General features: G+C 42.5%; 1 protein-coding gene across 2 annotated transcripts; it reads left to right on the top strand.

Annotated features, from left to right (window-relative positions):
• The first annotated feature begins 645 nt into the window (after positions 1-645).
• CUNH2orf78 (chromosome unknown C2orf78 homolog) lies at positions 646-8,505 on the top strand. Of its 2 annotated transcripts, none has more exons than XM_077766270.1 (3): positions 646-1,077; positions 4,824-5,585; positions 6,439-8,505. In XM_077766270.1, exons 1-3 carry the CDS (start codon positions 762-764, stop codon positions 8,337-8,339), a joined length of 2,979 nt encoding a protein of 992 aa, XP_077622396.1. In that variant the 5' UTR covers positions 646-761; the 3' UTR covers positions 8,340-8,505. The 2 variants fall into 2 exon arrangements, with proteins under 2 accessions (XP_077622396.1, XP_077622399.1); XM_077766273.1 differs by lacking the exon at positions 646-1,077 and adding an exon at positions 1,580-1,804.
• The last annotated feature ends 6,807 nt before the right edge of the window (positions 8,506-15,312 follow it).

Raw genomic sequence — 15,312 nt, 5'->3', positions numbered from 1 at the left:
CCACAAAATCCAACAGGTCAATTAGTTCATGATGCTTCAAAACAATCAAGAGAAAAACATGCAATATGTCTTATAATGCTACGTTCCTTTAAAATACAAGGGAAAATATAGAAAAAAATGGAGCATTTAAAAATAGCTTACATTAAATGAACGTACCAATCAATGATATAAATGAGGTAATATGATATAAAACAAAGTGAAAAATATGTTTAAGATTATCCTTTTTAGTGTACATAGTTCATAGCAGTTGCTGCACTCTCTGGCTGCATAAATAAATACATTTATTTAACAAATATAAGATATTAAATAGTAATATATGTTGTGTAAATTATAATCAATATATGATATATGCTTGATATTACCATTGCTATGTCAATGTTATGTTAATATATAGGTATAGATTTACACTTACATGTATATAACTGCATGTTCTGTTACTATAAAATGAGGCCAAAATGTGTCAACTTGTTTCTCACAGAAACCAAAAATCCACCAGAGGCTCTTTTTTCCTGTACGCTTTCACTTTGCATGTTCCATATTCTCGATGACTGTCCTCTTCTTGCTCTGACTATTCTCTTCATTTTGCCTGATCTTGCACCCAAGCATGGCAGGCAGAGAATCCTAGAGGCCCAAGATTCTACAGCGGCTGTTTGCAAAGGGGGTAGGAGGCTATGGTAACTGCCATACTGGATACACTTCTGTGAGGGGAAAGGGAAAGTACCCTGAATGCCCTGAATGCCTCTCACGTATAAAACAGCAGGATGGCAGATGCCTGTGTGGCCCAAAGAGCCGGAGGGAGCAAACTATGGGCAAAAGAATTGCACCCAAATGCTGGAAAAGGAAACATTTGCTATCAGCTGTGTCTTCCAACTCTCTGGTATTTGCTTCTAATGGGCAGAATTCATTCTGCAAAGCATCAGGCACTGAACAGGACTCCTACTGCTGGAGGTAGACAGGAAGTAACATGCATGAGTGTAAGAATGCGAGATCAAGACTCCTCCCGGAAACAATGCCTATATGAAGGAGAGAAGAGAGATCCAAGCTCAACCTGGCTCGGCCCAGCCCAGTCCAAGGAAGGTAAGATTCAAGGAGGAGAGCCTTGCACCACATTGTTCCCCACAAACTTCACCCTACTCTTTAACCAGGTTATGAAAAGAGCTCCTTAATCCCTTCCTTTGTTCCTTAAAAGCTGCAGTAAGTTCACTAATCAAATCCACTAATATTATTTCAGAGCCCCTTTAATTGTTCAACCTAGATGTGCCTTTCCTTTCTAAGGATTTTAGTTAACTGTATATATAATTGTAAGTGTAGAATACAGATGATAAAATGTAGTACACAGAACATTAGCTATTAATATAACTATTCATTATATTAAAGAACACCTCTAAGAAACATTGAGATGATTTCCCTAACATAAGAATGTGAGAGAAAGTGAGACTATCACATCTGCCTTATAGGATGAGGTAGCACTTAGGTGTTGTTTTAGTTTCCTACCACTCCTTCCACCAATCCCGTCTTCTTGTTGGGAATCTGACCTCCCTATTGGCTACCTCATACCTTTAAACTGCCTACTTTGTGACATCATTCTCCCACCAAACCCACTACCACCTGGTGGAATCTTGGGGTTTCCATGGAGTTGTCTGTAAATAAATTTGGATCATCGCAAGTGACCAGTGACCAGTGACCAGTGAGCTTCGTACTGGACACATGCGCTCTTTGGCTTCAGCCACTCAGACATCCTCTAGTATCGTCTCCTCATCCCTTGTATCCGGAGTTGATGTTTCCTCTTCTCTGACCATGTCTGGTAAGGAAAGAAACTTTTAACACTTTTTCATTAGAATTTTTTTTTTTGCCCCTAAATTTAGTAGTAGATTTAGTAAATTTAGTAGATTCAAGATAGCATAGAATCATAAGAGAAAGTATTGAACTAAAACTCTGGAGGCCTCATTTCAGTTTTGACTTTGGCATTTATTACCTATGTGACATTGACTCACAAAACCTGTTTTTTCTAGATCTGTTATATGAGGATGTTGGATTGGTTGTTCTCTCTGGTCCCTTTCTTTTCTATTACTGAGTCTTAAAGGGCACCCATGTAGAAAATGAAATCAGAGACTTGTTGAAGAGTGTTTCAACAGAAAGAGAGAAAACCTAGGTTATGTAGAAAACTAGCGATATTTACCAATATGTTTCATCTGTAATGGTTCCTCCACTAATATTTTAACTTTAGTATTTTTAAGTTAGTGCTGCTCAAAAACTCACATTCACATGATTTGAAGGTTTTTTTTAAACTAATGTAGGTGTAAAGGGAAAACAGGAAAAGAGGATGGAGAAGAGTGGGCTCTAAGGAGGCAAGTCTTTAAAAGTAAAGAAGTTTAGGATTGTTTCCTCTCAGCACAGGCTACCAGGAACCAAGGAGGAGGGGAAAATATAAGAATGAAGGGAAGGAGCACAGGGGAGCTCTCAAAGTGGGGCGGGGGGAGGTAGTTTAGGGTAGAATACTGAAGGAAACCAAAGATTTTAAATTAAAGCAGAAAGAGCATAAAATGAAATCTGCTTAGAGCAGGACAAAACAAAGTTGTTTTTCACTAATATTTACATTAATAGACTAGGAAGGAAAGTAAGGCCGGAATCGGGCATCACTAGGAAAAACAGCTTACAGAAAGGTTGTACTCAGTTGTTGTTGTTGTTGTTGCTGTTTGGGGTTTTTTTTGTTTTGTTTTGTTTTGTGTTTTTGGTATTGCCTCTCTGAACATAGACGGCACTTAAAAGTTTTGAATGTAAACACTTTAAGAAATATGCTTTAGAAATGATGCTTCTTACAAGTGGCTGTCTAGGGGGCTGGAGAAAACTGAATTTTCAGTTTTATTTCATTCTGATTTTTAAGCTATGTAGGTGTTTTGCCTATTAAAAACAAGACTAAGTTTGTCTAAAAATTAGTATCTCCTAGACTGAATCATAAGGACTAACTCCTTTGTGTGATAGGTAGGTTCCAAGTCAAGGCTTCCTTTCATCTTTGCGGTTACTTTCTTCCCAGCACAGGGAGCACACATCTGTTTTCATATCTTAGTTAGCAGCCTAAGTAAGAAAATTCAAGCCCTACATCCCTAATTCTACATTTACCTAAAACAATCTTGTAGAGTCCTTTGAGTTTTCTTACATTAAAATTTTTTTTAATTTGATTTTACTGATGATGTTTTTTTCAGGCTTTGGGGATGACCTTTTCCTAAATGTTGAAGATGATTAAAATATAATTTTGGATAAATAGAAAACCTTCATGATGCTTTTTAAATGTTCTTCCTTTTGTTATATGATTATATTGAAATATACGTTTGTACTAGACTTAGTATCTGTTACTTGCTGGGTGATATTTGGAAAAATGTGACTGAATGTAATAACGGAATTCCTTTACACTTATTTTCCTCTCTACTTTGTATCAGATTTTATTGTAATATTTGTCTACAAAAATTGTGACTACGTATTCATTCACATTTATGGCATTTGCTACTGGTTATGCAGTTTTTACTGATCTATCCTTCTCTGTATGTCCTGGCTAGGAATTCATTCAAAATCATTTCCTATTGTGGGCTCTGTTTTGGTTAACAGTATTCAGCAAAATTGGGTAGGCAATATTCACTTCTGTAATATCGTATGTATGATACAGAACTTTATTAGTAAACTTATTATGCCTTGATGCTTGCTACATATCCCAGTGTTCATTAATATCTATATATTTCTTCTTAGTTTTGTAATGTATGTTTTTCATGATTTTTCTCTATTTCCAGAACATATATCTTCCTTCATATAAATCAAATGTAATATATCGCTTTTACTCATGTGCGAATTATTACTACCACTGTTGTCGTTGTTATTATAACCACTTTATAGATGAGTAAACTGAAGTGCAAAGAGAGCTTAAATTACTTTTTTCTATCAAAAAGCACTTCTTGAGAAACTTAGTTTCAGGTAGTCACTTTAAGGTAAGATCAGAAACCAGGCTTAAGAAGAGTGACCCTTAAAAAGAAAAGATTTTATTTTTAAGTAATCTCTATACCCAACGTGGAGCTCAAACTGGCAACCCTGAGATCAAGAGTCACATGCTCCTCTGAGCCAGGCAGGAGCTCCAAGAAAGACCCTTTAAATTTACTGGCTGGACTGAGCTGTATGTGAACTGCACAAGCAAAACAAGACCCTGAAGATTACAATGGTAATATTGCATTACCTTTTTTGGACCTCATTTTCTAATGGGGGGAGGAATCTATATTTGTTGTATTTCTCCTGGTTTCTGGCAGTGCAATGTTTAGAGTAGGGTCCTGGCAAGGATGTCACGATACTTGGGTTCTGTAACCTCGTGATGAGACCTAACATAACGAGAGAACTTGAACAAGTCGATCTGACTTCCTTGGCCTCAGTTTCCTCACTCATGAAATGAGAATATAGAACAGAGTTTCTCTAAGGACCTCCAGAGACGGAAATGCTTCACTTCTAGGAAACAGTATGTAAGTGGATGCTAGTGCAGGCTCAAGGGAAAGACAGGGCAGGGAGAAGGCTGCTTCTTGCCTATGGAATGATGTACGAAGCACACCGCCTGGGTCTTCCACACATCTGTGCCCAAGTTGGGAGCACGGGCAGTTAATATAGAAGAGTACCCACCAAACTACTTCAGCCCTTGCAACCATCTTAAACGGTTTGATTTTTGGTATCTCAGCAAGTATTGGTATTTAGAGACTTCTTGGTAGCAACAACTTTAAGATAATGTGGTTCCTCAAACATAGTGAGAATTGATCCATCTCCCTGATTTTTCATCATCCTCTTGTTCTCTACAGAAAATTTCCAAAATCCATCTTTACTTGGAACTCCAAACTCTCTGCAGCTCTCTCTCCCTGTGGTGAGCAATGCAGCTTCCCTAGCAGGAAGTGTCTGCAACTTCTCCAGAGTCTCTGCTCCAGCAGTCAGTTCGGCATGGCTACTGCCATCAGCTTCTGGCACTTCTTTCCAGCCACTCCTGGGTAGTGCCCACCTTTACCAACATTCCAGTACAACTATGTTGTCTGGAGATACTGGCCAGAGCCAGATCTCCACTTCAGCTGCTTCCTATCCAGGTATTTTTGAGTGGGATATCACAGGAAGCACTGAAAAGAAGTCATCTTCACTCGGAGACTTCACTGTGACTATCATTGACCAGGACACAGCTGTTTCTTCCATGTCTATGGCAGCCCATTATGATAAAACTTCAGAGGCCAATAACATGGTCCCTGTGTATCCATCACTTTCTGCCACCCTTGTTCAGGGAACACCATCTCAGATTCCAAATCAGGGACATAGCCTATCACTTCCCTACCAGGAAGGAAGCCAGGTATATTACTATAATCAAGGCACACTGGGGCCTCTACTGTCTGGAGAACTTAGTCCCTGCCTGCAGTCCTATGGCTCTGTGTCATACATGGGAAGTAGGGCCTCTGCCCCCCAACCAGAAATGGTCATGGTACTAAAGGAGATTCAGCCCACCAATGTCCTACCACCAGCCTCCACCTCTGGAATCTACTACTCTGTATCTGCTCAGCCCATCACAGAAACAAGTTTTCAAGGTGAGTAGAAATAGCAAGAGGGAAAGAAATAAGGTCAGCATTCAAAAACAGGGTCCAATCTTCAGCCAAGAAGCAGTGAATCTACAGATAAGCAGAATTTTAGTCCTGAGACTTTAATAACCACTACTCACGCTCAGTGCTCTCCATTTTCAGACTCTGTATAAGAACACCAAATAAGGGTGGGAAGGTGAGACACTGAAATGGCCATCTATGCTACAGGTACAAGAACCCCATGTGCATGCCAAGGGCTACCACACTTCACTGCCCTCTCTGATCAGTCCCTAGTACTACCACACTGTAATGAACTCCCTTCCCTTCAGCCTCTTTGGAAAGCATTTCGGAACTCTTATTGTGATAGTGCCACTTTAACTTCCCTTCACTTCCTTAATTTACACCAGGATTTAAGACCTTGCGTTCCGACATCCTGTCCAAAGTGAGCAGGCTAAGAATCTATTCTTATATATTTTATCAGAAAGAGCTCCATTTCCTCTCCTAGTCCATTGTGTGAAGTGTTCTTATTCTCTAAGGAAAGTGGAGAGAATTGGAAGGATTCTGTATAAGAACACTAGGTTTTGTAGAAACATTTCATAATTTAAAAATCACCTTAGCTTCTTATTTGACTAATAACAACCCCATAAAATACAAAGAAACCCAAGAATCAATGACATCAAATGATCACTGGTAAGAACTAGGAGTCATCACCTATCTCCTAGCACAGGGTGCTGTCCTTGATCCTTAAGAAGAGCTGTTAGAACCACCTTGCCCATTGCTGGAAGGTGCATGATTCTGTGTTGGTGTCTAGGGGGAGCATCTCATTTACCAGGGAATGACTTCTTCCTTGATTTCTTTGTAGTGATGGAGACTTCCCTGGGATTGCAACCTCCAAGTCAGATATTTTGTCTGCCCCAAACTCCAGAATTCCCCAAGTCCTGCAGTAGCAGAAATATCCAGATACTTGAAAGCAACCCACCACCTGAGCTTGGAGACATCTCAATGATAGCTCCTGTCCAGAGTTCCAGTAATCTGCTGGCACTGCCTCCAGCTCCAAGCCAGGAACAAACTGAGAAAAAGAATTTGGAAGGTATTAAAACCAAGCTTTCAAAGCCTCTGGATGCCTACCAGATCCCATTAGAAAATCAAGATCCTCCACTACTTCCTTTAGAAATTCCTGATATTCACCAGCTCCTGGCCTGCATTGATCCCCTTGGCCAAGAGGAGCAGCCTGGTTCTGAAAACGCTGATATGGGAAAAAATGGCCTGAGTCTTGAGGACCAAGGGACCCTTGACAATGGGATTGAATCTAGTGGTGGTTTCAGAGACATCACTACACTAGTGGAGGACATTCATCTTCCCCAGCTCTTTAATTCCTTGGAAGACCTCGATCAATCCAAAGGTCCCAAGGTAATCAAAGCCAACGATACCAGAGTCATCAACTTGAATGAGGTGCAAGAAAAGCCAAGTGTCATAAAGTTCTCCTCTGATCAAGCCAGGAAGAATAAACGCAAAACTGCTGAGCCTATCAATGGTACTCTCAAGACCAAAATCCAGGCAAAGAACCCAGAATGCCTGTTAGGGGGAGAAGCAGTTATTTGCAATGCCGCAGATAGTGACAGGGCTCCTGTGAATGCAGCTAAGCATTCCAACAGCAAATCTCAGAAAGCTGCATCAAACAGGGTCAGCAAAACTAAGAGCCATGGGCAGGAAAAGACCAAAAGGACCAGAGAAAACAACCCCAAGAAAGATGAAGTGAATAAGCAATCAGGGAACACAGTCAAGGCAGAAGAGAAGCCAACCATTCCCAAGGTTAAGCGGAAGAGAAATCAACCTGAGCTTAGCCAAGAGACCTTTAAGAAGCCTCGAAGCTGCCTAGGCATGCACATGCTGGAGTCTGTACAGGTTTTTCATGCGCTGGGGAAAAAGAATGATAAGAAAATCAGACTCTCTTCCTCCTGGGCCCTGGGAAACTCCAGCAACCCTAAAGATGCCCAGCCATCCCCAGTTATCAAACCATGGCTGGATACCCCACGTGAGGGTAAAGGTCCAGAGAAAAATCAAATCAAAGTCCAGAAACCTGACAGTGGTGCTGACACAGAGTGTCCATCTCCATCCCAGTATGAGCTGCCACCTCCTGGGAAGGTCAGGTTGGTGCCTTTGCCTTTTCCAACCTTGGAGAAGCCTCAAGCTCGACCTGCTCCTCGGAGGCCACAGTCTCTGGCTTCACATCGGTCTGCGGTGGCTTACCCTGCCCGGCCAGGGTCCACTAGCTCAGCTCAATCTATTGCAGTCAATTCATCCCGGCCAACCCCTGCCTCCTTGACAGGTCCTGCCAGAGCAGTTCGGCCAATTTCAACCAATCCAATCCGACCAGGTTTGACCAACCCTACCCGGCCTAGTGTCCCTCAGTCTGCTGCGTCTAGGCCTGCACCCTACAAAACATCATCTTGCACTTCTCTCCAGCAGGAGCCCATTCCTACTGCTGTGACCAAACGCCAGTCCCCACCAAAAACTCACACCCAATTTCTACTCCAAGACTTCTGCTTTCAACCAATTCCATGGAGGAAACCCAATGTTCCTGAGCCAGTAATGTCAAAGCCCATCACAGAAGAGCAAAGGCCAGAGCGAGAGGCCATGAAGAGGCAGGCTCAACAAGAGCGTGAGAATGCGGCCAAATACACCTCTTTGGGGAAAGTGCAGTTTTTCATTGAGAGAGAAAAAGATATGGAAATTGCTCGATACTATGGCTATGCAATATAAGAGCTGCTACATGTGTTGGTACTACCCTGGGTACCAGCCATTTACCCATATATAGATAGATAGATAGATATAAATTTCTCTATTTATTTGGATATATTTTAAAACTTAATAAAATGTAATAAATATAATTAATAGATGAGAAATAAAGAAGCCTTTTGAGTTCTGAGATGCTGTTAACTGGGTTTTTCTTTGGTGGGGTTGGGATCAAAGTCTGCATGAGAAAGAAAGAACCAAAAGTTGGATGGCAGAATGAGGGGAAAGGGAAAAGAAGAAAAAAGGAAGGAACTTGGTCCAGGGCCATGAAGGCCGAAAGGGGAGAGATTTTCTGGATTTCTAAAAAGCAGGAGTGGGGGAAATGGCAGAAGCAGGGTCTGAGGTTAGGGTTAAAAGAATAAAGAGGGTTGAAGACGACAGAAGATGAGTCAGTGTGGGCTGAACCAGGATAAATGTCAAGTCTTTTGTGGAGGCTGGCCTTACATCTCATGTCCACCAGATAGTTATTTTACAAAACAAGAGATTTAAGACACACCTCCAAAATGTGGATAGACACACCTATCCACATATGACTATAGTTGGGTAAGGTTAAGTACAAATCATAGGGGAAAGTACCTGATGGATGGCAAGGGCTCACGTTTATCGCGGGGGAGCTGATCACTGGAGCCTAGCCAAGCCTACTGCTGCAGCAGGAGGCCCACCCAGAACAGGGCCTGGGATATAAACCACTGTTTATTATAAACACCTCTGCACCAGGCCCGTGAACGCACTACTTCAATTAACCGACACAACGACATGCAAGGCTAGTACCACTGTGCTACTTTACTAGTGAGATTCAGCAGTGGGCTAAGGTCACACTGCAGGCAGAGGAGCAAGACTTCAATTTGAGGCCTATATATGCCCCCAATGCCTTCAGTATTAGGAAGCGCGGGTAGATGGCCAACCTGGCTTTCAGAGCGGAGCAGCCGGAAGTTATACAGTGGTGGAGATGAACTTCCGGAAGGACTTCAATGTTCCCCCGACGGGCCTGCCAAGTCTCCTCCGTCGACACCCCGTGTCTGTGCCTCTGTCTCTAAAACTGACCAACCAAAGCGCGGAGGAAAATCCGCCGGAGGGGTCCATTCCCACAAGGTAAGAGCAGTGGGGACATGAGGGCACTCGGTAGCGCTCCAACGGCTGCAGCACGCAGGCGCNCTACATGGAAAAATTGGCAATTTGCTTTTTTTTTAGTAATTTGCTTTTTAAAAATTATCTTGTATTGAGATATAATGGACATACAATTCACCCTTTGAAACTGTAAATTCAGTGCCATTTGAAACTAAATTCACTGCCATTTAGTACAATTACAAACGTGCACAGCCATCACCATTATCTAACCCATAACATTTTCATCACCCCAGAAAGAAACCCCCTGCACCATTAACAGTCACTTCTCATTCCCTCCTCCCTCCACTGGTAACTGGCAACCACTAATCTTTCTGTCTCTCTCAAGTTGCCTTCTCCCTTTACGTCTGACTTCTCTCATTAGCATTATGTTTTCAAAGTTCATCCATGTCCTAGTGGTATCCACTTCATTGATTTTATGACTATAATATTCTATCGCATGGCTCTACCATATTTGTTTATCCATTCATCCGTTGGTGGACATTTGGGTTGTTTCTGCTAGCATTTTATATTTATTCAGAGTTTATTCACTCCACTCCACAAACAATAAGCTAGGCTTGGAGAGGGTCAAAAATTTGCCCAAGATTAAGAGCTAGCGATTGGGAGTGTTGGGGTTTGAACTCAGGCAGTCAGAATTCAGAGGTAATAAAGTCACGTGACAGAACAAGGTACAAAAGGTACTCAGTGGAAATACCCAGCTGCCATTTCCCTGCCCCCTTAGAGACATCTACTTTTGCAACACTGTAGGTGAATCCTTCCAGAGAAGCTGTTAGTCTCAACATGAATGTATCACAATGTATCGACTAATCTGCCTCACTGATTTATAATGTCACTTTGATAGCACACTATCTTCTTGTATGTATTTGTATGACTCTTTTAAGAGTTGTGCTGGAGTTTTTGCCTTTTATATTTGCCATTTCTCTCGTATTCTTTTTATCTTCTTTTTCATTTTTAAAAGCTTCCCACTTTTCTTGTTTGTTTCTCTTACGGCATTATCCATTATGCTCATTCACTCTTGTATTATTTTTCATTTCTTTATTTCTTAATTTTTTTCTTTTATTTTTAATTCTGCCCTGAGCTCTATCATCCCTCCTAGTTCTGATTTATGTTGTTCTTTCATCTTTTTTTTCATTATGGCAGAATATACACAACACAAAATTTACCATTTTTTAGTACATAATGTAACCATGCTTAAGTACACAACTCAGTGGCATTAAGTACATCTATGATGAAGTGCAACTATCACCACCATCCACATGTAAAATAATTATGTCAAAAAACTGAGCAGGACCCCAGAAAGATGGAAGCAGCAGCATCGTTTTTGGATGTCTCCAACTGCCTCATGGAAATAGATCAACAAAAACCAAATACTATTTCCAGAGCTTTTTCATCACCCCAGACAGAAACTCTGGAGCCATTAGATAATCACTTCCCTCTCCTTCCCTCTCTTACTCCACATTGTTTCATCTTATACATTGTTTCTTCTAATGTCTTTTAGCTTGTTGTGAATTTTTTTAATGTTTGTTTATTTTTGGGTTGGGGAGGGGTAGAAAGAGAGAGAGGGAGACACAGAATCTGAAGCAGGCTCCAGGCTCTGAGCTGTCAGCACAGAGCCCCACGCCGGGCTCAAACTCATGAGCTGTGAGATCATCACCTGAACTGAAGTCACACACGCTTAACTGACTGAGCCATCCAGGTGCCCCATCTTTTAGCTTGTTTTGAAATAGCATGTTCCAATTTTGATCTGTTTTGTGGCCCTGTCTTTTCGGTCTTGCTTTCATTGTCTGAAGGGATGCTGTTCTGCTCATTTTCTTATGCTACCTTTAGAGGCCACTTTTAGACCACAGGCTTGAGTGATGGAATGTAGAAAGGGCCCACAGCGACCACCTGGCTGAATACAGACAAAAGGGCCCACAGTGACCTCCAACCATCTGGCTGAATCCAGACTGGCTCATCAGGTGACCCACCTCAAAATATCCATAGGCCCTAACTAATGAATGGGCTACTTATAACCAAGCACAGTTAGCAAAAAGGAAAGTTCCATATGTCCCCATATCTCCTCACCTTCCCCTTTTAAATATTGCCCCCACCCACTGCCTCCTTGCAAACAGTCTCTCCTGTGCTGTCCTGCTCACTGCTCCCTTCTGGTGTGTTCAATAAACTTCTATCGCCTTTGTTCTGCCTCAGGTGAATCCTTTCTCCTCCAGTGCCACCGGCTTCCACCTGATTGCTGCTGGGCATGTGAGAATCCCCCATCCTACTGTGTAGGACTTGATCTCAATCCCTTTTCTGTTACCCACTTTTTAAGTGAAATCAGTATTAATGCACTTTGAAAAGGAGTTGTGGTTGAGGATCACTTTTCTAACTTCACAGTTATTTGTTTTTTCTTTTCTCCAAATGTAGTATTCAAAAATGGGTGGCTTCTTTCTGAGGTTTTCTGGCTCTGTTCCCTTCTCCAGACTTTTATCAAGACATTTCTCTTTGTGTCTGTTGTTGCTGTGGGAAGTTTCTCCTCTGTGTGGGCCACCCCTGGAAAGGAGCTCTGGCTGCTGAGCCTCAAGACAGAGAGGGGGAAAGAGCACCCCCAGTCCTTTAGACACCCTCCGGGGCCCCTTGTACTTTCTCACTTTGTGGGTGGACTGCATCACCGGGTCTCAGCTGCTGGTCTCACATCAGCCCACCTGCCCAGTGAATACCAGCTGGCAGGCTGAAGGTCTCCTGACCTCAAGGCCATCAGGTGCTGCCTCCAGTCTGCCACTGCCGTGGGTGCAGACACGGGAACCAGGCAGGTCTGTGCCTATTGGTGGTGCTCTTCCCCAGTGTCCTGTGTGGGTCTCAGCCTATCAGCAGCCAATGTGGTTGGACCAGTCTTCTGGTTCGTACTGTGATTTCTAGATGTCCTTTAGCAAAAACCACTAGGAAGTTTTGAAAAAATAGAGGTTTATTACTTACACAGTACACCTGGGGCCACACAGTGAGGTCTCAGGTAGAGACAGAGCACTGGGACCAGGGCTTCGAATCAGGACCAGGATCAAGAGTGGGGGCCTTAGTGGTGAATTTAAAACAGGAGTGGGTGGGCATGAAGCCTACTTAGACAAAATTGGGGTGCCTGAGTGGTTCAGTGGGTTAAGCGTCTGACTCTTGATCTCAGGTCAGATCTTAGAGCTGTGAGTTCAAGCCCTGAGTTGGAGTCCATGCTGAGTGTGAAGCCTACTTAAACAAAAAACATGGGAGTGGGGATTTAAAACACAGGGAGAAAGAAAAGACAAGTGGCCCCAAAAGTCAGTTATTGCAATTGACCAAGAATTCTACATCAAAGAAGTTGGGAGAAGGTGGCCTGGCTATTTATCCCATGTGTGGCTAGCACTGTGTTTGCTGGGGATAGCTGTCTTTGAAGTGGATGCCTCTTTGAAATTAACCGGCAATCAAAGCTTAAGTCAGCCATGTGCATTACAAAGAAGAAAAAAAAGCAACTGTTAAGGCTTATGTTACACCCGCCCTCTTGTTTTGGGGAGTTTCTAATTTCATGGTAAATGCTACCAGTGGGCATTTAGTTTTGATCTATTTCCATGAAAGTTTGGGGATCAAAAACTATGCTGCTGCCTCTTCTTTCTGAAATTCCACTCCATCATTTTGCATAATTATTTTAAATTTGAGGGTTCTGTAATTTTCAGCTCCTCAAAGGAGAGCCCCATTTGCCCATACTCTTTAGGACTCTGGCTGGGATGAGGCTTTCTAAGTCTCCTCTGTGTAACATGGAATCTCGTGTCTGTATTTGCTCAGTCCATGTTTGGAATAAGAAGCCAAAACATGGGTGGTGTGACATTTAACCACCCTGAGAGGTAGAGTAAGCCTGTGGGCAGGTGGAGGGTCTAGAGACAGGCCCTAGTTAGAAATGCTCATATTTTCCTTCCCTTTGTTCCTTCTTTTTGTACTGCTTCTCTAAACATGTACAAAATGGAACCACCACTCTGCTCTCCTCCCCGGCAAAAATTCTGATCCATGCACTGCTTTCTTCATCTTCATTTCTGTTTCTGGAAAAAGTGGAAGGGGCCTTTGCGGTCTCTCTTTCCCTGCCAACTGCACATCCAGAACATCAGCACACTCCATCTGTCTTACCTTCAAATCCATCTGTCTTACCTTCAGATTGTATCTGGAACCTATCTACTTCCAGCCCCTTTTCTCCATTTCCACTCAAGTCCAAGCCCCCATCATTCCCTGTCTGGATTATTGGCAGAGCCTCCTAATTCAGAGCTTCCCAAACTTTATATATTTACAGAGCCCTTGGTGTCTCACCTATAGGTTCGAAGAACTACTTCACAGTCCCATTTATTAAGTAGTTAGGTGCCAAAAAGGTAGTAAGGATTTATGCCTGTAGTAGGCTGGATAATGGCCACCCAAATTGATCAGGTTGTAATCCCTGAAACCTGTTAAAATTACTACCTTATTTAGAAAAAATTTCTTTGTGTATGTGATTAAGGATCTTGAAAGGCACCTAGGTCTCACTGTTCCTGAGTTCGAGCCCCACATCGGGCTCTCTGCTGTCAGTGCAGAGCCCACTTCAGGTCCTCTGTCTCCCTCTCTCTGCCTTGAACATGCGCTCTCTCTCTTGCTCTCTCAAAAATAAACATTTTTTAAAAGAGGGTCTTGTTATGGAGAAATTATCCCAACTTAGCAAGGTGAGTCCTAAATGCAATCACATATATCCATTTATATATGTATGTATTTAGTAATCTCTATGCCCAACGTAGGGCTCAAATTTATGACTCTAAGAGTTGCATACTTCACTGACTAAGCCAGATAGATGCCCTTCACATGTGTCCTTATAAGATTGAGGCAGAAGGTAGGGTGCCTGGGTGGCTCAGTCAGTTAAGCGGCTGACTTTGGCTCAGTCATGATCTTAGGGTTTGTGAGTTTGAGCCCCGCATTGGGCTCTGTGCTGACAGCTCAGAGCCTGGGGTCTGCTTCAGATTCTGTGTCTCCCTCTCTCTCTGCCCCTCCCCCGCTCGCTCGCCCCCCCTCAAAAATAAACATTTTAAAAAATACTTTAAAAAAAAGATTGAGGCAGAAGGAGATTTGATACAGATAGCAGAGGAAAAGCAAGGTGACCAGGGATGCAAAGATTGGAGTGTGACAGCCAACAGCCACCAGAAGCTGCAAGAGGCAAGGAATGAACTCTTCCCCAAGAGCCTCTGGAAGGAGAGTAGCCCTGCTTCCACCTTAACTTTGTCCCAGTGACACTCACTTCAGACTTCTGACATCCAGAACCGTGAAAAAATTAATATCTGCTTTTTTAAGCCAGCGAATCGTGGTGATTCGTTAGAGCACCCACAGGAAATATGCTCCAATAACACAGTACATTGTACAGTAACACAATGCTCCAACAACTGAGTAGACATTTGGAAAATAATAGCTGTAAGTGAAAAGAAAAAAATATTTTTATTTCACTCTTAAATAATCACATACACTTGCTGATGGAGGGTGCGTGACTGTTGGGCACTGCACAACATTTCAAACCTTGGAGTTAAATTGAATGCTACCAGCCTCATTTCCTTCTCCACATTGATTTTCAAAGAGTACCGGCTTTTTATTATAGGTACTGCGAAAAACCCAGCCTCAGAAAGATCTGACAGCACTGAAAGGAAAATAGCATGACCTCATGCTGCAACTGTGAACTCTACCTGCGAGCTGGAAGCTCACATGGTGTCTGACAGAAGTCACATACTGCTATGAATCCTTCAAAAATCTAGACAACCCTGCTACACCCTGATCTTTGCTGTGGCATCTTGGGGGCATCCCAGCATCCCTTATGAAC

Source organism: Crocuta crocuta, unplaced genomic scaffold (assembly GCF_008692635.1).
Source record: "Crocuta crocuta isolate KB4526 unplaced genomic scaffold, BGI_CrCroc_1.0 scaffold113, whole genome shotgun sequence".
NCBI lineage: Eukaryota > Metazoa > Chordata > Mammalia > Carnivora > Hyaenidae > Crocuta > Crocuta crocuta.
The sequence above is the reverse complement of the archived record's forward strand: the minus strand, read 5'-3'. Positions and strand labels throughout refer to the sequence as shown.